Source organism: Hippoglossus stenolepis, chromosome 10 (genome assembly GCF_022539355.2).
Source record: "Hippoglossus stenolepis isolate QCI-W04-F060 chromosome 10, HSTE1.2, whole genome shotgun sequence".
Lineage (NCBI taxonomy): Eukaryota > Metazoa > Chordata > Actinopteri > Pleuronectiformes > Pleuronectidae > Hippoglossus > Hippoglossus stenolepis.
The window spans coordinates 23,009,181-23,030,709 of record NC_061492.1 but is presented as its reverse complement, the minus strand read 5'-3'; the positions used below and the strand labels follow the sequence as shown (position 1 = coordinate 23,030,709).

General features: G+C 40.7%; 4 protein-coding genes across 4 annotated transcripts; 1 reads left to right on the top strand and 3 right to left on the bottom strand.

Annotated features, from left to right (window-relative positions):
- Positions 1–3,273: 3,273 nt before the first annotated feature.
- On the top strand, positions 3,274–3,684 carry LOC118116091 (histone H2B). The gene has a single exon (XM_035167402.2). It carries the CDS (start codon positions 3,293–3,295, stop codon positions 3,665–3,667), a length of 375 nt encoding a protein of 124 aa, XP_035023293.1. The 5' UTR covers positions 3,274–3,292; the 3' UTR covers positions 3,668–3,684.
- Positions 3,685–4,680: 996 nt separating this feature from the next.
- On the bottom strand, positions 4,681–5,083 carry LOC118116078 (histone H4). The gene has a single exon (XM_035167390.1). The coding sequence runs from the start codon at positions 5,041–5,043 to the stop codon at positions 4,732–4,734; it is 312 nt and encodes a 103-aa protein (XP_035023281.1). The 5' UTR covers positions 5,044–5,083; the 3' UTR covers positions 4,681–4,731.
- Positions 5,084–10,412: 5,329 nt separating this feature from the next.
- LOC118116093 (histone H2B) lies at positions 10,413–10,895 on the bottom strand. The gene has a single exon (XM_035167403.2). It carries the CDS (start codon positions 10,883–10,885, stop codon positions 10,511–10,513), a length of 375 nt encoding a protein of 124 aa, XP_035023294.2. The 5' UTR covers positions 10,886–10,895; the 3' UTR covers positions 10,413–10,510.
- Positions 10,896–12,758: 1,863 nt separating this feature from the next.
- Positions 12,759–13,132, bottom strand: LOC118116086 (histone H4). The gene has a single exon (XM_035167399.2). It carries the CDS (start codon positions 13,092–13,094, stop codon positions 12,783–12,785), a length of 312 nt encoding a protein of 103 aa, XP_035023290.1. The 5' UTR covers positions 13,095–13,132; the 3' UTR covers positions 12,759–12,782.
- Positions 13,133–21,529: the final 8,397 nt, after the last annotated feature.

Sequence of the window (21,529 nt, the reverse complement as noted above, 5' to 3'; positions counted from 1 at the left end):
TTCACCCATTTTCTAGTCACCACTATGCCGATGGAAAGTTGGGTGAAGTGTTTGAGTCCATGAAACACTTTAGGAGTTCCTCATTTAATCATCAATGTGTTTGTGGAATATCAAATGTTTTTCTTCTCTGATTTGACTGGAATTCTAAAAAAATTTGAATGACTGGATCATCTGCATAAGCTTATTGTTAATAAATGATTCATGATCAACAGAACCAATTCATCATTAGCAGACTCAGCACACAAAGCCTCAAACGTTTCCTTACAGCTTGAAACCAATGCATTCAGATCACTGGACATTACTTGGTGTATCATGGGAATGTGTGAAAATTTGTTGCCTTAAAGTTTAAGAGAACACATTTTTATATATATCAAATATATAATAAGTATAAAAATATATAATATAATATATAATAAGAGCAAGTTATATGCTCTTATTATATATTTGTTGTAGCGTCCATTTCTGAATTCGGTCATTGTGAACTTGTTTGTTGACCAATGGGTTTCCACGGTGAGTCCTGACAGAGTCCCGGCATCAAGCGATGAGAAGAGGAAGCGGAATTTTCTGACACTGACATCGAGGTGTTTGTTAGTGAGATGGAGGTGAAGAGCGATTCATGGGACAGCAGTGATGTCACTAATAAAGAAAATACACTGATACTCTGCTGCTGCTGTGGATAATACAATGTGTGAGAGTGAAGACGATAGAAAGAACAGAGCCTGAAATAAAAAAAAAGATCCAATTCAAAGGTGGGGGCAAAAAAACACTTTTTGAATCTCATGTTTGTATTTTAATCATCCAAAACTGCAGGATTATTAAATTCACAGGCAGCTTTGATGTCCTCAACCTATAGAATTTAACAGAATTATTATCATATGCTTGTGTTTGTACTGGGATGGTTCGGTTCTATCGGTCGATCTGTGTGATACTTGACTCAGTTCAGCACAAAGATCAAAGATCACAGATCAATAGAATCTATATCAGCTGATCAGACATCGCTGAACCCTCGATTCCTCCTCATCCTTCCATTCGCGTGCATCCATCACGCAGCATCACGCAGCAGTGTCATGGCAGTATTTATTTATTTAGAGCATCTGACCGATTACCTCACATCAGTGGATCCTAACCTCCACTCTGGGATATTATTTGGAAAGTGAATGTTTTTTATTCATTTCATGTAAGTGATCTCCAGTGCGCTCTGTGCGCCTGATGGCACAGTCACGTTCACTGCAGTGATTTGGTGATACACGCACAGTGTTAGAAGATATTATTAAAAACTGTTAATGACTCGGCTCTGTAACTCAGCTGTTTAATGGTATCTGAACGTAATTTGCTATAAGTTGTTTTATATATTTTTGAATTAAAAGGTTTGTGTGGAACAGATATTCACGCAATGAAAACAATGAACAACGGCACATACCCCCTTCAGAGTGATAGGAAGATGCACACGATAAAGCAACAGAAAATAAAAATAAAAATAATAATAATTTTAATTTAAAATAAAAATAACAATTAAATTAAAGTAGCGGAGGATTTCTATTTTTACAATATTAATCTTCTTGCCAGCAGAGTTGTGAATGCTATCAAGTCCTTATTGGCAGAAGAAAAATTAAGCGGAAAGGACAACACACCAAATAGAGCAGAAAAACGTTAGGGACAATATTCCTCCCAGTTGCATTAGATAATGTATGGAAGACCTCAGACCAGAATCTATTCAAAGAGGGACAGCCCCAGAACGTGTGGACATGTGTATAACTTGCTGGCGCTTCTTGACATCAATCACACATGGGAGACACCGTTTCAAACATTTTTGCAATCCAAGCTTTGGTGTAGTGAGCTCGGTGCAGGATCCTTCACTGAGTGAAACTGTGTTTGGTTCAAATAGATGACCTGTGTACCCTCTGTAAGATCTCTCCCCACACATCACTCAGAAGCACCTCACCCAAATCTGTCACCGAAGTAGTTTTGAGGACATTAGAGGAGCCCGAACAGAGGTTGTGTATGTTTGAATAAATAATAGAGATCGCCGCCTTCAGTGACGGGAAAGGTTCCAAAAAGATCTCAAGAGCTGACACGGTAGGAATGGCAGGGAAATTTTTTAAATGGACCGCGGATAAAATTGCGAATTGGAAGGTACCTGAAAAAATGACCTTAGGGAGTGAAGATTTGTCAACTAGTTGTTGAAAAGATGCAAAAACATCATCCACATATAGGTCCCTCACAGTTTGTATACCTAACCGAGCCCAGATAGAAAAGGCACTGTCCAGTAATGATGGGGGAAAGATATGATTTGCCTCTAATGGTGCCCTAGTAGAGAGTGTCTGTAAGCCGAAATGGCGTCTAAATTGAAACCAAATTTCAAGACAGGAGGCCACAATCACATGTTTAGTCTAACTAGAGGTCGAAGAAAGAAGAGGTGACTGCAAAAAGACTTTCAACGATGTCGGATGAGTGAAGGTTGCCTCCATAACCAACCATGATGGAGGGGCCTCCAAATCCTCATATCGAAGCCAATAGTTCAAGTTTTTAATATTTGTTACCCAATAATAAAACAAAATGTTCGGTAGCACCATTCCACCCAGAGCCTTGGGCCTCTGTAAAATCTGACGTCGCAATCTAGGAGTCTTCATATTCTAAACACACTCCATAATATAACTGTCTGCTTTGCGGAAAAAAGAAAGAGGAAGAAAGAATTGTACGCACTGAAACAGATATAACAAAGGTTGAAAAATAATCATCTTGACAGTGTTGATTCTGGCAGCAACAGACAGATTAAGGAGGGACCAACGCTCAAAATTGTGTTTAATTTGCGACAGCAAAGAAATATGTTTTTGTCCTATAAAGGTCGTTTAATGTGTCAGCCACAAATCACTTGTGCTTCCTAAATGGACAGATTGATAAACCTGAAGTCGAACTGACTTGGTGTTTTACTGTGACCATTAAGTGTTCCCTTAACATTTAGAGCTGTGTATTTATCAGGTTACTATAGTTCCGGTTGTTTTAAATGATACTAATGTGATACTAACAAAAATAATAATAACATATGTACTTTCAGACATCTTGCATTTCTTAACCCCCCAAATGTTCCAGTTGAGCTCTACAGTTCAACCTCTGTCAGCAGCAGAATAATGGACTCATGAACATGGAGACACTCCCACGTGCTGTTACACTGACGCTCAACATTCAGCCAATGACAGAGAGGGAACGGCACAGATAGATTTACATGTCATGTGTTCAAATACAGCCTGGCCACTGACGTCTTTTATACATTTGATCGAATAATATCGTGACGATGCCTGAACCAGCGAAGCCTGCGCCCAAGAAGGGCTCCAAGAAAGCGGTGGCGAAGGCCCCCGGTAAGGCCGGAAAGAAGAGGAGAAAGTCCAGGAAGGAGAGCTACGCCATCTACGTGTACAAGGTGCTGAAGCAGGTCCACCCCGACACTGGGATCTCCTCCAAGGCCATGGGCATCATGAACTGCTTCGTGAGCGACATCTTCGAGCGCATCGCCGGTGAGGCCTCTCGTCTGGCTCATTACAACAAGCGCTCCACCATCACCTCCAGGGAGATTCAGACCGCCGTCCGCCTGCTGCTGCCCGGGGAGCTGGCTAAACACGCCGTGTCTGAGGGCACCAAGGCCGTGACCAAGTACACCAGCTCCAAGTGAACGACTCTAAGGAGACATCACATCAAAGCAACGGCTCTTTTAAGAGCCACACACTTTCTCTATGGAGACAAACTGTCCTGACTCGAACGACATGTCCATCAATATTAAAATCTACGTTTTAAACTAATACTGCAACTGTGGTTGATTGGATCATGGTTGAATTTAATAACTAGCATTCATATTGAATTTTTCCAAGCCACAGGCACAATAGCTTAGAAATAGTAAAATTACTTTATTTTTTTAGTAACACTGGTGTATTGAGACTTTTTGTAATGAGGAGTCCCCTAATGGTCATCGATTTATGATCTTTTTAGCATTATCAATATACCCATTTATTTATAGTCCACATTAGCTCCACAACATCCATTCAGAGCCTCAAACTTAACACCAGCACCTAAACACAAACAGCTCTGTCCATGGTCCTGAAACAAGGTTAAGATTATACTCTGAAAATTACAGCCTTTTTCAGACGTGGTTTTGTCTTTAGGTTCAAGTTTGTTAACACTACTATGCAGGGGGAAAACTAGTCAGAATAGGGGCACATAGGTTTACATACGAAGGAGTGATTACAATTTGAAAGAAACTGTTAAAGTCTGAATATTTACACTTGAGCAATATACTATTAAACTTATCTAACCCTGTCTGCCAAGGATGAACTCTGCATAGGTGGAATGAGAATGGATCCTACAGAGTGACTTGACAAACCAACTCACCCACATCAAAATTATCCTTTTTCTGGACAGTCACATAGTACATATTACTTGACCTGAGATATGAGTAAGGTTAGTATAAATGTGGTTATGATTGTTGGAGGCAGCAAGAAAGTGTTGTACTTATGTGCATGTTGGGGGGAAACTCACTATAGACAAACAAAAACATTTCACGAGTTAACATGGTTTATATATTGATTATTAACAAGATCATGTTTTCCAATAATTCAGAGTCATATTATTGTACTCTGGAAGAACGAGTGATTAGTGTTGAGCAGAGGATGTGAGCTCTCATTGACTCAGTGTGTGGCTCTTAAAAGAGCCGTTGTGTTGTTGAGCTGTTGTAAAGTGAGTTTATCCACCGAAGCCGTACAGAGTGCGGCCCTGTCTCTTCAGAGCATACACCACGTCCATGGCGGTCACGGTCTTCCTCTTGGCGTGCTCGGTGTAGGTGACAGCATCGCGGATCACATTCTCCAGGAAAACCTTCAACACGCCGCGGGTCTCCTCGTAGATCAGACCGGAGATACGCTTCACTCCGCCACGGCGAGCCAGGCGGCGGATGGCGGGCTTGGTAATTCCCTGGATGTTATCACGGAGAACTTTGCGGTGACGCTTTGCGCCTCCTTTACCGAGCCCTTTTCCTCCCTTTCCTCGTCCAGACATTTCTCTTCAGTGAGATGAGATCTAGTGAATAGAGTGCTCCGCGGGAAACACAGCTATTCATAGCCTGCCTGAGGACCTGATAGAAGACAGAGGCGGCCGTCGTCCTCCTCTGTGCATCCTACGCTCCCTAATACGCTTCCGTAGGATCCTCATGGCCGCTGATTATAAACTCTATGGTGCGCTAGCGCCTCCACAGGTTTGGATGTACTCTAACGTATACAGAGTATTGGTGTTGATGTGTTGTAACGTGTTACAGTGAAAACTAAACTTGTCGCCTACATTCAGTTTTTACATCGTTAATCTTAAGCAAACTTTACTGATTTGTCATTCGTGTGTTAAATAAGTGAACATGCAGAATAATGTATTTGTCTGTCACATGATAATAAATAATAGTTAGTGTAACTTTACTGACATAGACAGTCACATGGAGAACCTGAGGCTGATGTCCACCCCCTATTTCTTAAGCTAAAGTGAAGTGATATGATCTGATGAACTCTGAAGTAATAAACTTATTTTTCCTCTGCAATAATGCCATACTTTTATGTTTCCTCTGTCATTTTATTAGGGACGGACGACCTTGAAGTGGATGCTGAGGACATCTGGTGCTTCATGTAATGAAAAGAAACTCACTATAACGGATGTTTTATGCTGAAATCACTGTCAACATTTGTAGGATAACATGGAACAAAGGAGAAACACCTCAGATTAAAGACACTCTGTAAATACCTTTTTTAAGCTATTGGACAATACAATTAATAATATTTACAATACTTTTGACACGTATTATTAGCTGTGTTAGTAATGGTGGTTATACGAGCCTGTATGAGAACATTTGTTAAACATATAGTTACTATCACATGCAACTTACACATGTAGCTTATTGATATTAACTTATAATTACAATCAAGTGACAACGAAACACACTAAAGTGATGTGAAAACTTAGACTGAGGTAGTTAACTTGCTTAAACCTGTTAATTAGACGTGTTAAATAAAAGGTAAATGTGTGGTTGAAACCTATTTTGTGGTTGAAAAGTAAGTCTTTGCAGAACTGTTTGAGACTTTTATTACCTGAACTGTTTGTGACCTGAAACCTATGTAACATGTCTAAATACTTTTATGACCTGAAACCTTTATATCACTTATTTACTCTCCAAAGAACTGAATTCATGTCTGCTTTAACTCCAAAGGAAAAATATGTAAATCCGATGTCTGTGTTTTAATTCCTCTCTCAAACTGTGGCTACAGAACCAGTCTCAACAAACTCCTGGGCGGAGTGACCATCGCTCAGGGCGGCGTGCTGCCCAACATCCAGGCTGTTCTGTTGCCCAAGAAGACCGAGAAGGCCCCCAAGTCCAAGTAAAGCAAAGCTGCTGGAAACCACCGATACAAAGGCTCTTTTAAGAGCCACACACTCTCCTCTGGTAGAGAGCAAATCTCCTCATGTCACCCACCAACTTGTAAAATACACAAGTACACCATAAGTCATTTTAGGCACACTAGCAGTCAATACGTATTCATAGGTGTAGTTTTTCTGTCTCATTTAGTGAGGAAACCAGCGCTCATCTGGAAGTGTTAATATAAAGAATATACTCTTCAAATTTCAATATGCCCAAGGTTAATGGATCCACGACATTAAAGGGACCTGCATACCTCTGTCAAGATGTACAGTATGAATGCAATACCACATTTTATTATTTGTCCAATGAAAAATAAACAAATGTGGGTACAACAGATGGAATGAAGTTTTCAACCTCTTTACATTCATCATGATGCAAATCTAGTGGAAGAAGAAATTATATCTATTCATTACATTTATTACTAACTATTATTTACAAAGTAATGTCATAAACAATAACTGATGGTGCTCTTGCTTAAACTGTAAAATCAGGTTTTAAAAGTTAGGTGCTGTGTGTCCGGTCAGATGCTTGATTATAGACGTGTTTCACATGAGACAGGTTTTCATTAAAAACATTGACCAAGTCCTCTGTTGTATTAAAGTGCCCCAGTAAACATGACAGTGATCCAGCATGCACAACATCACGACCATTGAACTGGAGCAGGTAAATATAACTCAGCCATCATTATTATTTGACTTGTTTTCTGAGCTTTCGACCACTTCTCAGGGTCTTCTTCAGTGAACTCAAATAGCTTTGGCCTCATCATGTGAGCTAAGGTTGTAATGTTGGTCATGAGATGACCCTTGGGCCAGTTCCTTTAACTGATGAACACCCTGAGATGCAATTGAAAGCTGAAAAAAGCTGATAGTTGGACCGTTGAAATACAATGATACATGTTTGACAAAAACAAAACAAATGAACTATGAATGTTCACGGTACATCTTGTTCTCCACAGTATATGAAGAGAGTCATGTCAAACTCCATTAGACTTTCAAGGATTTTAAACCATTATTTATTTCTGTTATTTTAATGTATTACTCTGCTTGTGTCTTCAGGCACATGTCCTTGGAGAGGTCTCCTGTGGAAAACAATTTAATGGAAGACATCATGAACAAAAACTTTGTAGCAATCATCTATTATTCATTCGTTGTGAATATTCATACAAAAAATAAATTCTCTCAGGAACATGTGATATCTGACACACAAGAAAATAAATGTTTACATTCAATGCAGTTGATTCACTTTCCCCTGCCCCCCCTCTTCCTCCTGGACCAATGACAAGGAGGCACGGGGTTGAAACCTACAATTCTATCGGTGCATCCTGAACTTCTATTTAAAGCATTAGCTTTTTTTATCTATCTATCTATCTAAAGATAGATAGATAGATTTTGAGAGTATAATCAAACCCACAAATGTGATGCTCCAGATACCCAACTAGCTCAAAGGACGGCCAGTTTTATAGCTTCTCTCAACAGCAAAACAGTTTTCAGCTGTGCTAACATAATTGCACAAGGGTTTTCAAGGGTTTTCTAATCATCCATTAGTCTTCTAAGGCGATTAGCAAACACAATGTACCATTAGAACACTGGAGTGATAGTTGCTGAAATGGGCCTCTATACACCTATGTAGATATTTCATTAAAACCAGACGTTTCCACCGAGAATAGTCATTTACCACATTAACAATGTATAGAGTGTATTTCTGATTAATTTAATGTTATCTTCATTGAAAAAAACAGTGCTTTTCTTTGAAAAACAAGGAAATTTCTAAGTGACCCCAAACTTTTGAACGGTAGTGTATATACAAAAAAAAAGCTTATATATATATATATGGTCTAGAGAGTGATAACAGGGATATTGTGTCAGGTCTACTTCAGATCATAATAATACTTCACCGTCTTTATAGCCAAGCACACACACAACCATTCACATGCATACAAACTTGCGCGTACACACACACACACGCTTGCACACTAAATATCTAATAAATTCAGCACTGGTGTCGATCAGGAACACAACTAATTACTATCCTTCACCCAGTCGCCTCTCAGGGCTCAGGCTCAGACTTCTACTTGAATGTGATCAGACAGGTCAGCTGACATGGGAAGCTGTCATTGGTCAGTCAGGAAAGAAATCAGGCAGAAAAGAAAAGTCAGCAAGTAAAAAGAAATATCAAGTGCTGTGTTTTATTTTAGTATTTATTGCAATAGTGTCTACATTAACCAGTGAGTGAGTCAATAGGTCAGTGGGTCAGTCAGTCAGGGTCCAGAAGGCTGCAGTTTAAGGCCGTTGCCAAACTCCTGCAGTACGAGGGGACGTCAGTGACTAACGCACGCTGTGGTGTGCACGTAAAGGACACGTGTGTGTTCTTCATAGCAACAAATGAAGCGGCTCAATGTGAATTTATATATGCACTAAATGGCTTTGTGTCTGTGTGTATATATTTACGTGTGTGGATATGTGTGTGTGTGAGTGTCTGTCTGTGTATTCATGTTAATGTCTGTTTGTTAATCTATTTTAATTAAGATAGACGGATCATTTTAGCACCAAGATGAATATTCTTTGCTTGACAAAGATATATTTGTTCTGGTTTGCTTACCACTCTCTCCATGTGCTTGAGTGAAAGATGGAATGAGTAATGTCGACCACACTTCCTTAATTACTATTACTTTTTTTTATATTTATCTAAATACAGGCAGTGGCTCATCTTACCCAGTGGCTCGACTTACCCAGTTGACACCTACGTGTGTTTCTGCACAGACTTGAAGCATAAAGCAGCTGCGCTCTGCTCCACAACATCCATTCAGAGCAACACACTGTAGAGGTGCAGCACCTAAACACAACAAACAGCTCTGTCCATGGTCCTGAAACAAGTTATTTACTTTAGTTGTTTAAAATTATACTCTGAAAATGTATCTTAGTGTTTTAATCATAAATCTGAGAAAAATGCCACATGGAGAAACACTCTGCTGCCTGTGAGTAAATTTAACCATGTGACTTTCCCTCTGTTGGTGTTGCAGTGTCTGATGACAGTTCATCAATACTTTAGTTTAATTACAGCCACTGATCAAGTCGATGCTGCTACAGAGCTCATTTTTATGACTCAGAACAGACAAGTAGCTGCAATAAAACAGGAGCAGCTGAGCTACTGGAAAACACAGCTTGGTTTGTCAAGTCACTCTGAAGGATCCATTCTCATATTCCACCTATGCAGAGTGCACCCATGGCAGACAGGGTTAAATAAGTTTAATAGTTTTAGAGTATATTGCACCCAGTGCAAATCTTCAGATTTAAGAGTTTCCTTCAAATCGTAATCACTCCTTTGTATGTAAACCTCTCTAACCCTAGTCTGACTAGTTTTTCCAACCATGACAATGGCCCTGCTTGTTTCAGGACCATGGACAGAGCTGTTTGTTGTGTTTAGGGGCTGTTGTTAAGTTTGAGGCTCTGAATGGATGTTGTGGAGCTAATGTGGACTATAAATAAATGGGTATATTGATAATGCTAAAAAGATCATAAATCCATGACCATTAGGGGACTCCTCATTACAAAAAGACTCAATACACCAGTGTATTACAGCACTATACAAATACTTCAGTCCTTGTAACGTATCTAATATATTGTACCTGTGGACACGGGACAATAAAACTAATTCAATCTGAACCGTAATTATTTAATTCAACCACGATCCAATCAACCACAGTTGCACTATTAGTTTAAAACGTATAAATGATTTGCCCTATAGTTTAAGGCAATTTTCCTTTGAGACTATAAATATATATTCAAATATTTGCCCACTTTATTTCCAACAGAACTGATCCTGGTCATTTATATCTGTAACATATTTCTTAAATGATTCAGAGCATAAATACGTGGGACAATAAAACTAATTCAATATGAACCCTAATTATTAAATTCAACCATGATCTAATTAACCAGTTACAGTGTTGGTTTAAAGTGGCTGTTTTAATATTGATGGACATGTCGTTAGAGTCAGGACAGTTTGTCTCCATAGAGAAAGTGTGTGGCTCTTAAAAGAGCCGTTGCTTTGATGTCTCCTTAGAGTCGTTTACTTGGAGCTGGTGTACTTGGTCACGGCCTTGGTGCCCTCAGACACAGCGTGTTTAGCCAGCTCCCCGGGCAGCAGCAGGCGGACGGCGGTCTGAATCTCCCTGGAGGTGATGGTGGAGCGCTTGTTGTAATGAGCCAGACGAGAGGCCTCACCGGCGATGCGCTCGAAGATGTCGCTCACGAAGCAATTCATGATGCCCATGGCCTTGGAGGAGATCCCAGTGTCGGGGTGGACTTGCTTCAGCACCTTGTACACGTAGATGGCGTAGCTCTCCTTCCTGGACTTTCTCCTCTTCTTTCCGCCCTTACCGGGGGCCTTCGCCACCGCTTTCTTGGAGCCCTTCTTGGGCGCAGGCTTCGCTGGTTCAGGCATCGTCACGATATTAGTCGATTCAATGAATGCAGACGTCAGTGGCCAGGCTGTATTTGAACACATCACATGTAAATCTATCTGTGCCGTTCCCTCTCTGTCATTGGCTGAATGTTGAGCGTCAGTGTAACAGCACGTGGGAGTGTCTCCACGTTCATGAGTCCATTATTCTGCTGCTGACAGAGGTTGAACTGTAGAGCTCAACTGGAACATTTGGGGGGTTAAGAAATGCAAGATGTCTGAAAGTATATATGTTATTATTATTGATGTTAGTATCACATTAGTATCATTTAAAACAAACTGAACTAAAGCAACCTGATAAATACACAGCTCTAAATGTTAAGGGAACACTTAATGGTCACAGTAAAACACCAAGTCAGTTCCACTTCAGGTTTATCAATCTGTCCATTTAGGAAGAACAAGTGATTGTGAATCAATTTCACCTGTTTTGGTGCAAATGAAAGTGACAACAGGTGCAATGAAGAGGCAAAAGCAAGACAACAGAAAGGGAACAGTTTTATATGTGGTGGCCACAGACATTTGCTCTCTCCTCATCCTTCCTGACTGATTCTTCTCTAGTTTTGTGTTCTGCTAGTGTCCTTGTCACTAACCTTGTTTCTTTCTTTTTTTTATTTCAGGCTCTGTTCTTTCAATCGTCTTCACTCTCACACATTGTATTATCCACAGCAGCAGCAGAGTATCAGTGTATTTTCTTTATTATTGACATCACTGCTGTCCCATGAATCGCTCTTCACCTCCACCTCACTAACAAACACCTCAATGTCAGTGTCAGAAAATTCCGCTTCCTCTTCTCATCGCTTGATGCCGTGACTCTGTCAGGACTCACCATGGAAACCCATTGGTCAACAAACAAGTTCACAATGACCGAATTCAGAAATGGACACGACAAATATATAATAAGAGCCTTAAACTTTAAGGCAACGCATTTTCACACATTCTCAAATTACACCAAGTAAAGTCCAGTGATCTGAATGCATTGGTTTCAAGCTGTAAGGAAACGTTTGAGGCTTTGTGTGCTGAGTCTGCTAATGATGTATTGGTTCTGTTGATCATGAATCATTTATTAACAATAAGCTTATGCAGATGATCCAGTCATTTAAACCTTTTGAGAATTCCAGTCAAATCAGATAAAAAAAACCTTTGATATTCCACAAACATATTGATGATTAAATGAGGAACTCCTAAAAGTGTTTCATGGACTCAAACACTTCACCCAACTTTCCATCGGCATAGTGGTGACTAGAAAATGGGTAAATTTGAATTTTTCGGTGAACTATCCCTTTAAGGTTAGTGTAAATGTGGATATGATTGATGGAGGCAGGAGGAGGTGTTGTATTTATGGATATTTAAGGTGGAAAAATCAAGTGTAATCAAATAACATGAAAACATTTTCATGCAGGTGCTTAACCTAAAACACCAACGACAATTGTTTACAATATTTACTGTTTAGTTATTTACATATGTATGTTTACACATGTAAATATTTACATTAGCTACTTGAGAACAGTAACGATGTGTTGAATCTGCCTCTGTAGTTCTTTCACCTCAGTCTGTGGCCTCCTGGCTTCTTCTTGTTAGTTCAGTCACATTAGTGAGAAGCAGGAAGTATGAGTGGTTGATGATCAGTGTGGAGAACAGTAAAGTGCAGCTTCACTAAGTCAGTCTCCATCCTGGAGTTTCTTCACTTTAAGAGATTCAACTACCCCACATTGAACCCTCACGTCACACCGTCATAGTTCCATCGATTTACAGTCGTTGTTTGATTGTTGTAATCTGGAAGAACGAGTGATCCGTGTTGAGCAGAGGATGTGAGCTCTCACTGACTCAGTGTGTGGCTCTTAAAAGAGCCGTTGTGTTGTTGAGCGGTTGTAAAGTGAGTTTATCCACCGAAGCCGTACAGAGTGCGGCCCTGTCTCTTCAGAGCATACACCACGTCCATGGCGGTCACGGTCTTCCTCTTGGCGTGCTCGGTGTAGGTGACAGCATCGCGGATCACATTCTCCAGGAAAACCTTCAACACGCCGCGGGTCTCCTCGTAGATCAGACCGGAGATACGCTTCACTCCGCCACGGCGAGCCAGGCGGCGGATGGCGGGCTTGGTAATTCCCTGGATGTTATCACGGAGAACTTTGCGGTGACGCTTTGCGCCTCCTTTACCGAGCCCTTTTCCTCCCTTTCCTCGTCCAGACATTTCTCTTCAGTGTGATGAGATCTAGTGAATAGAGTGCTCCGCGGGAAACACAGCTATTCATAGCCTGACTGAGGACCTGATAGAAGACAGAGGCGGCCGTCTTCCTCCTCTGTGGATCCTCATGGCCGCTGATTATAAAGTCTATGGTGCGCTAGCGCCTCCACAGGTTTGGATGTAGGACGGTAGATATTGAGGTCTGACACTTTACCAGTTTTGTGTAATAATAGGACTGTAGCACGTTTCCATCAAGTAGTAATAGTGCCTGTGAAAAAGGCTTAGTAAACATAAGAGTAACATTAGGACTGATTAGGGAAGTACTTAGACAATGTATGAATATTGAGCAACCTTGAGTGAAAAACAGTGGTCACACAAAGACTCAGCTCATGATTTCTCCCTTAGCCCTCCTGTTATCCTCAAATTGACATTGTTTATCCTTAGAGTCATTTTGACCACAGCAATAAAAACCTCCAGACAATTATTATAATAAAAAATGTAACCTAAGTGTATGTTTCAAGTATGGTTTGCTTCTTTGTTGACTACTTAAATAGCCTTTTATCTAAAACACAACCCCCACCAACCCCACAATACATCCCAACTACCGATTATGCAACTAAATATGCAAATAACCATAAAATCTCACCAATCGACCTATAATTTTAAGGAGAGATCGTTGGGGGTTTTAGAGGATTTATGTTCTTCATTGTATGTAACATTTGGAGATAAAAACTATTGTTGTATCTTATGTTTGGGGTCAATTTGACCCCAGGATAAGCAAACAGAAAGATCTTATTCTAAAATACAATATTGAGCAGCCAAGTTTTTCCAACTGTACCCAAATACACGTGCCTGCCCTCAAAATGTGTTATCTCATGTATATCTCTGTTGAATGTTATGAAGAACAAAAAAAGCTGGTTTGATGTCTTGGATATGGATATCATTTTTTGACGGAAAACATTTCTGCTGGTGGTTGAGAGACAACAGGAGGATCAGCACCAAAGTTCTCATCGGAGGAGGAAGCCTCAAAATCAGGGTCCTCCTCAACATTCTCCTCCATTTCAGATATATTCTCCTGTCGTTTTCACTGTCAAATAGCTGTGACAAAACCTCACTGGCAGAAACCCTTTCTTAGACACTATTATCAAATTGAGAACAAGCATGAACAGAAAGCACATAGATCAGGGAAATGGTTTAGAAAGCTGCTGTACATGCCTCCCCATGTCTGGTGAACCATCAGTGGTTCTCACACTACAGTTATGGTCGGGTAGATTAGGGCCCCAAAGCAGAAGGTTAAGATTAGAAGAGTACATGTTATAGAGACCTCGATATCATCCTAAACAATCAATATGAATAAGTGTAAAAGAACCCTGATGCGTGCACTATGGGTCCAGGTCAATGAATATACATAATCATGAAAAAAAAAAAAGTTACCTGCTGTCCCCATTTAATAGGAAAAGTCATTAAATGTGTAGCCAAAAAAAGGAGTTACCTATTTATTTTTTTAAAGATTTTAAACATTTAATGGGGTCAATTGACCCAAAGGACAATAGGAAGGTTAAATTACAACAAAGACATAACAATCTAAAAGTCGATAGACAAATTCACTCTTTAAATGTGGTCTTTTATAAAAAAACATGCACCGATTTGTTTGATCAGCAATAAAAGTCATGTTGCAGTTTGTCAAAAGTGTTAGTGCAGGGTCAAACAGTGTAAGCACTTGATGCTTGTCTGGAATTATTTTTGATAGTGTTATGAACATGCCCATTTATCATTAGTCAGGGTTAGGGTTAGGGTTAGGGGGTCAGGGTTAGGGTTAGGTAACCCTAACCCCTAACCCTAACCCTAACCCCTAACCCCTAACCCTAACCCTAGCATCCCCGGCTGAATGATGGTCTGACTCTTGTTAACTGATGGTTCACAACCTCTTTATTTCCATCTACATACATGCTTTTATAAGTGTGAACACACCGTAAGAGCTAGAAGGAAAACAAAACAAATACTAGGGCTACGTTGTAGCACTAACGGGCCCGAGCACAGGCAATCTGAAGCCTGTTGCGGTTAGTGGAGAGAGCGATCATTGAACAAGTGCACGTCTCCACGTTGCATGCGTTTTGCGCACTGCGGCAAGGACAAACGCTTCACTTCCTGCGTCCGTCACGTGATGTCGATCCTTGCCTGTTAATTGCTCATTACGGTCCACGCTATCAAATACCACATCACACTGTGAAAATTGTATGTAAATCGAATGATAGTTGTAAAACAAAGCTTACTTCCTGTTGCCAGTAGGTGGCGCCATCACTATTATTACATACATACTAATATATCTGTTGAAGAAGGGGCTCTGATGTAGCATGAGCAATTTTGTGTCAATTGGACAATGTTACAACAACTTAATTATCACACTGATCAGTAGGTGGCGCTAATGACCCTGCACTAATATTAATATATGGAGCTGTGCAGGTCTGGATTGTGATTATAGGTCAGCATTTGGGGTCCGGTAGGATAATGCAGAGTGGATTGACAAAGTACTTCCTGTTTCATGGTGAATCAGTAGGTGGCGCTATGACACTGAGGAAATATTGACACATAGAGCTGTTCAGGCTTGATCTCTGATCATGAGACCGAAGTTTGGCAGTGATAGGACAATGCACACTGTAGTTATGACAACATCGTCTCCTTTGGCGAAGGATGATCCTTAGCCGCACCTCAATGTTTACACGGTTTGAGGAAATGTCACAATTCTGACCATGGTCCAATGACTTGACTGAGCTCATTTGAGCTGTATATTGTAAAGCAGCCAGGAGCAGTGCATCAAAGTATGAAACATGTCACTTCCTGTTGCCAGCAGGTGGCGCTGTGATTTTAAGTCATGATTTCTGTGTAGATGTCATCAGGCCGGGACTCTTGTCTTACATGTCTAGTTTGGACTCGATTGGACCAAATATATCTGAGATACAGAACCTCGTGTTTTGATGGCGTGTAATCAAACTTTGAGGCAACGCCACGGTCACACCGTCTGACGAAAAATCGATCTTTGAGTTAGTTTTTATCTCCATCTTGTTTAGATGACACTCATCTCAATTTGAAGTTGATCTGATGAAAGCCCTGCGACAAGTACTTCAAAGTGAAAATGTGGAAAATGGCCACTAAAGTCAAAATGGTGGGCTTCCTGTTTGGTCTAGCATATCTAACCAAGAGACTTATTTGTTTGTTATGAAAAGACACATGTCCCCATCGATTTTTGTACATGTCGGCCAATCATGGTGCCGGGGCTGCCCTTTAGGGGGCGCTAGTCAGTTATTTTGCCACGCCTATTCCTTAAGGTGGCGCAAGGTTTTGGTCATTGATTAAAAAGAGCAAATAAAACACAAATTAATATCTTGACAGTCCAGTTCGGTCTCCTTATTCAAGATTCAAGATTCAAGAGTTTATTGTCATATGCACAACGATAACATTAAGCAGTCGCTTGCAATGAAATGCTTGGGTCACAGGCTCTCTTATAACAATGCTCAATCAAAATTTAAAATTTAAAATAAAATATACATATCTAAAATATATATATACACCTAAAGAAAAAAAGAAAAACAATAGTGCAAGTGTGTGCAATAGTGCAAATATGCAATAGTGCAAATATGCTAAGGTGCAGAGTTATGACAGATTGGAGGAGTTTAAAAGTCTTATGGCCTGGGGGATGAAACTGTCTCTGAGCCTGGTGGTGCGGGCCCAGATGCTGTGGTACCGTCGGCTGGATGGCAGCAGGCAAAACAGTTTATGGCTGGGGTGATAGGGATCTTTAATGATCCGGTTGGCCTTCTTCCTACACCGCTGGGTGTAAAGGTCCTCCATGGATGGTAGCTCCGTCCTGGTGATGTGTTGGGCAGACTTCACCACCCTCTGTAAAGCCTTACGGTTCAGGGCGGTGCAGCTGCCGTACCAGGCGGTGATGCAGCCAGTCAGGATGCTCTCTATGGTGCACCTGTAGAAATTGCAGAGAATCCTGGCATCCATGTTGAGCCTCCGCAGCCTGCGGAGGAAGAAGAGCCGCTGTCTGGCCGTCTTCCTGATGGAGTCTGTGTGGTTGGTCCAGATCAGGTCATCACTGATGTGGACCCCAAGGAACCTGAAGCTGCTGACTCGCAGACTATTCCAGTCTTTAGAACGGGCAAGTTCTACCTTCCTTCTCTCCATGAGCAGGTTTTGTCCAACACTGGCACCTCCTCTTCATCCCTCATCCTCTTCTTGGGGAATGAACATTGGTTGAGTTGGAGGGGGCAGCTTCTGACTTTTTGTTGCCTCTCACAAGGTCCGTCCTTTTCTGAGGCTCATGTTTGTCTTCTTTGTCGAGGGGTTCCCATCCCTGTGGGATCGTGTCTCTTTCTCATCCTCATCCTGATTGGGCCCGTTTGCCCACTTGTGCCTTTTCGAACGGCTGCCAGTCGTTCACTCCTTCTGACCTTTGCTTGGGAGTCTTCTGGTCTGTGATGCGGATAAGAAAATAATTTAATTCTTGATCTTAAAGCAGTGATTTGACATTTCTAAAAATGCACATTCTCAACTGCACTTGGCTGCAGATCCATAGTTAATGAGAGTTTTATCATTCTTCCCATTAAACTCTGAGCAAAAAACAAGAATATTTACCAAAATGTTGAACTGTTCTTCTACAATATAAAACGATCAAGACAGGAAGATATTTCAAAGACTCACATGGTGCCACGCTTTGCATTCATTTTTGAATGCTTCTCATCTGTCATCCCAGCAGGGCTGCGCTCCTTGGCTGGGCTGGCAGTGCGGCTGGAGGCGTCCTCTTTCAGGGACATTTGAAGGATCACCTGGTCTCCATGTCCTCCATTGTCAGAGCTTGGATCCTGACAGATGTCCATCAGATCCTTACATGACTTCACACTGGAAGCAAATGAAACTGCTGAGCCAAACACCTTAATCACCTTATATCTCAGATATTTTTTACCCATGTCTATCAGCACAGACTTACACAGACCATCTAAGCACAAACTTACTAGAGGCTGTTTCTGAATGAACCCTGAAGGTGGCTCATCGTGATGAATGGATGCTGGAGAATTCTGCTGGGGGTAATTCTTCTTAACTGACTCATCATCAGCATCTGAGTCATTAGGTCCAAAAAGCACTGCAGGTCACAGTGTTCAGCTTGGACGTCTTCTACCCAGAGCGGATGAGTCCCCTTTAACAAGATGAGGAAAACCAACATTGTTACATGTCCTCGTGTTTGGATTATGAAAACGTTGTGCTGTTATAAATTCATCCAGGCTGTTGATCACAAACGAGAATTGAAACTATTGACTGAAATGAAGAATTGTTTCATTGAGATAGTTTGCAGTGGATGGCACAGGGGAAAGAAACACAGACTGAAGGAAAGACACCATAATTAGTGAGCTAGTGGAGCCAGCTAAGTGGTTGTAAACTACTTTCTTACCATAAATCTGCCTTCCATCCAGCGTCTTGGCCAGAACGCATGAGGTAGGAAGTTTCCTTCATGCTCTGGATCTCTAATTGCAAACGCAAAATTGCCTCATCTGTGGAGAAAACACAACATTGTGAGAGTTAGTTAACTTCAAGTTTACATTGTTGATCATGTACATCAGGTGCACTTCTATTACTGAGACATATGGATGAAGTGTCTCTGATTTGTCTCATTAGTAAAATAGTAGAAATCAGTGAACTTCTACTGGAAACCCTCTCACTATAATAATCAAGTGTGTGGATTTAAAAATACACAAACATCACGGCAGAACTGTACGTGTTTCTTGTGATTTAAGTGCAGATACTGACCAATTCATTCTCATTAGAGGCTGGGAACAGTGGTCTGCCCGTAGACAGCTCAGCAGCAATACAGCCGAGAGACCATACATCGATGGCCCCGCTGAAAGGCTCTTTATACAGAACCTCAGGAGATCTTAGGATAAGAAACACAAACATATTACTGAGGTTTTAAAATGTACTAAACTCCTTGTTACTGTCAATATGTTACTGTCCGTTTCTGAGACATAAACCTGACATGCCAGCGTACAGGACTTGTCTAATTAATTACAGCAAACACAGCTGTCCCAGGTATACAGATGTGCTGTCAGTTACCTACCTGTACCACAAAGGCTGGAGGAGATCACCGATCTGTTCCTCAGGATCATCGAAGGCTAAACCAAAGTCAATGACTTTAACTTTGAGTGGCTTCCTGACATGATCCACCAACATGATGTTATCTGGCTTCAAATCTGCATGAATGATCCCTGCGCTGTTCAGAAATTCCAAGGATGTAGCCAGCTGAAATCATGAAAAACATAATAATAATCATGAGCTACAGAGTTATTTCCTCAACAACAACCATAACAGACACATTTTAGCGACCAAGTTTACCCTTCACCCTACAAAGCAGTTAGTGTAAGAGCTTGAGTTTAAAAAACAAACCTGCTGTAGAATGGGGCGGATCTGCTTCAGCTGAAGGTGTTACCCGGGCTGATCTGCTTGAATTTCTGCAGATCCATATCCAGGTGCTCAAACACAAGACAGTAATGTCCCTTGTAGGTGAATGACTCGTTGAATCTGACGATGTTGAACCTGTCTGAGTGGAGCGCCTTCATGGTTTGAAGGGTGACCTCCTCTTTCTGGCGCAGTCAATGTTTTCCATGCTTTTGATCATTTTTAAAGCCACCGTTTCATCGGTGGTCACATTCCTGCATTGGATGACCACTCCATAGACGCCATTGCCCAGGATTGTCTGTGCCTGGTACTGTGTAGTGGGGGAGGGGATCAGGTCTCCTACACTGATTTCTAACTCACTGTTTTGAGACATGGTGACAGAATAGTTCTCCTGTTGATTTTTCACACTTGTCAGGAGAATAGAAAAGAAGGAAGTTAGACACAAAGCCACGTATGCTCTCACACAAACAGTATGTAGCAGAAATGTTTACAGCCAGTTCATCAACCTCAGTCGTTTTAATCTTGAAAATCAGCCAATACTAAAAGTACTGCTTCAATCAAAGATTCATTACAGGCCGATAAATATTTCTCTCTTCTATTACTATACTCCTAACACTATATCTACATATTTATTGTTCATGATTCAAAATCATGCCCACATTGTACACTAAGTAAAATATATAGAAGATAAAACTACTAATGACACATGAAAATATCTTTTCTCAACGTTTTACTCACATCAAGCTCAAATTGTAACAACATTGTAATAACATACTTAATCTGCTTAATTCAACAAGTGTCAGCTGGAAAAAATTCAACTTACTTAGGTTTGATCCAGGGAAGCTGATGTCCGTTTCGGCAAAATGTTAAAATCTTTATAAAGTGTTAATCTCTGTAATCACGCAAAGATTTTAGCCAAGTGCTCCTCACAATAGGTTAATGTGACTGAAGTGATGAAGCTGTGTGTGCCTATATACCTTTCACACGACCTATATACCTCTCACACGGCTTTGATGTCTAATTAGAATAAAACCACACAATCAACTTCATGCCTTTGTAGTGATTTATTTTCTTTTATGTGAATTTTCTTTCTTCTTTTCGCCACAATTCTTTTATTTTAATCTTTGTCAACCATCGTGATTTAAACAGTAGATGGAGGCTAATGCACCTTAATGTCGGTTGCCACCCGCAAATAGACCACAAGGGTGGGCGAAGTGAAACACTGCTCAGCGAACTGACACATAAACACCGGCTGAAATACTAAAACTGCCTTAATGGTAGTTCTCACTCCTGTATGTTTTTTACGCTAATACACCCACACAATCTTATCTCAGAAAATGTCTGTTAATCAATATGTGATTTTGTGTGTGTACAAATTTGTAGGTCTTTTCCAGTATAAACATTGACCTTGTCAGGACCAGTAGACCTGACGGGACCAAAGCTCAGTCCTGATGAGGCCAAACTTCATTTCTGTGTTCCTGGTTAAGGTTAAAGATCAGATATGGATTGTTGTCAGGTTAAGGTAGAAGGATTACGTTAGGCTGTCCATTATGAATGGAAGTCAAGGTAAAGTCTGAAGCATAGCTCTGTGTGTGTGTGTGCATGTCTATCTAGTTATAATGGCCCATCTTGGTTCAATTCATCATTGTGGGGCGGTTTTGCCTGGTCCTCACAGTCAATGGGTTGTTTGAGGGTTAAGACTTGATTTTAGAGTTAGAGGTAGATTTGGGCTATAAGTAGATTCAGGTTAGGTATTTAGTTGCAATGGTAAAGGTTAGAGAATGAAACTGAAAAAAGGGATCAGTTTGCCTACTGTCTTTATTTGACCTTGATTTAATGTTGGGTTCATTATGAGTAGCTGTTAGCTTGAAGAGTTTAAGAATCACGCATTTGTTCATGCTGTTGATTTCTTGCCATGTCTATTTTTATAATTGAAAGCTGGAACCTGAAAGTGCACATGAAAATTAAACAGAAAAACAAGGCCCATT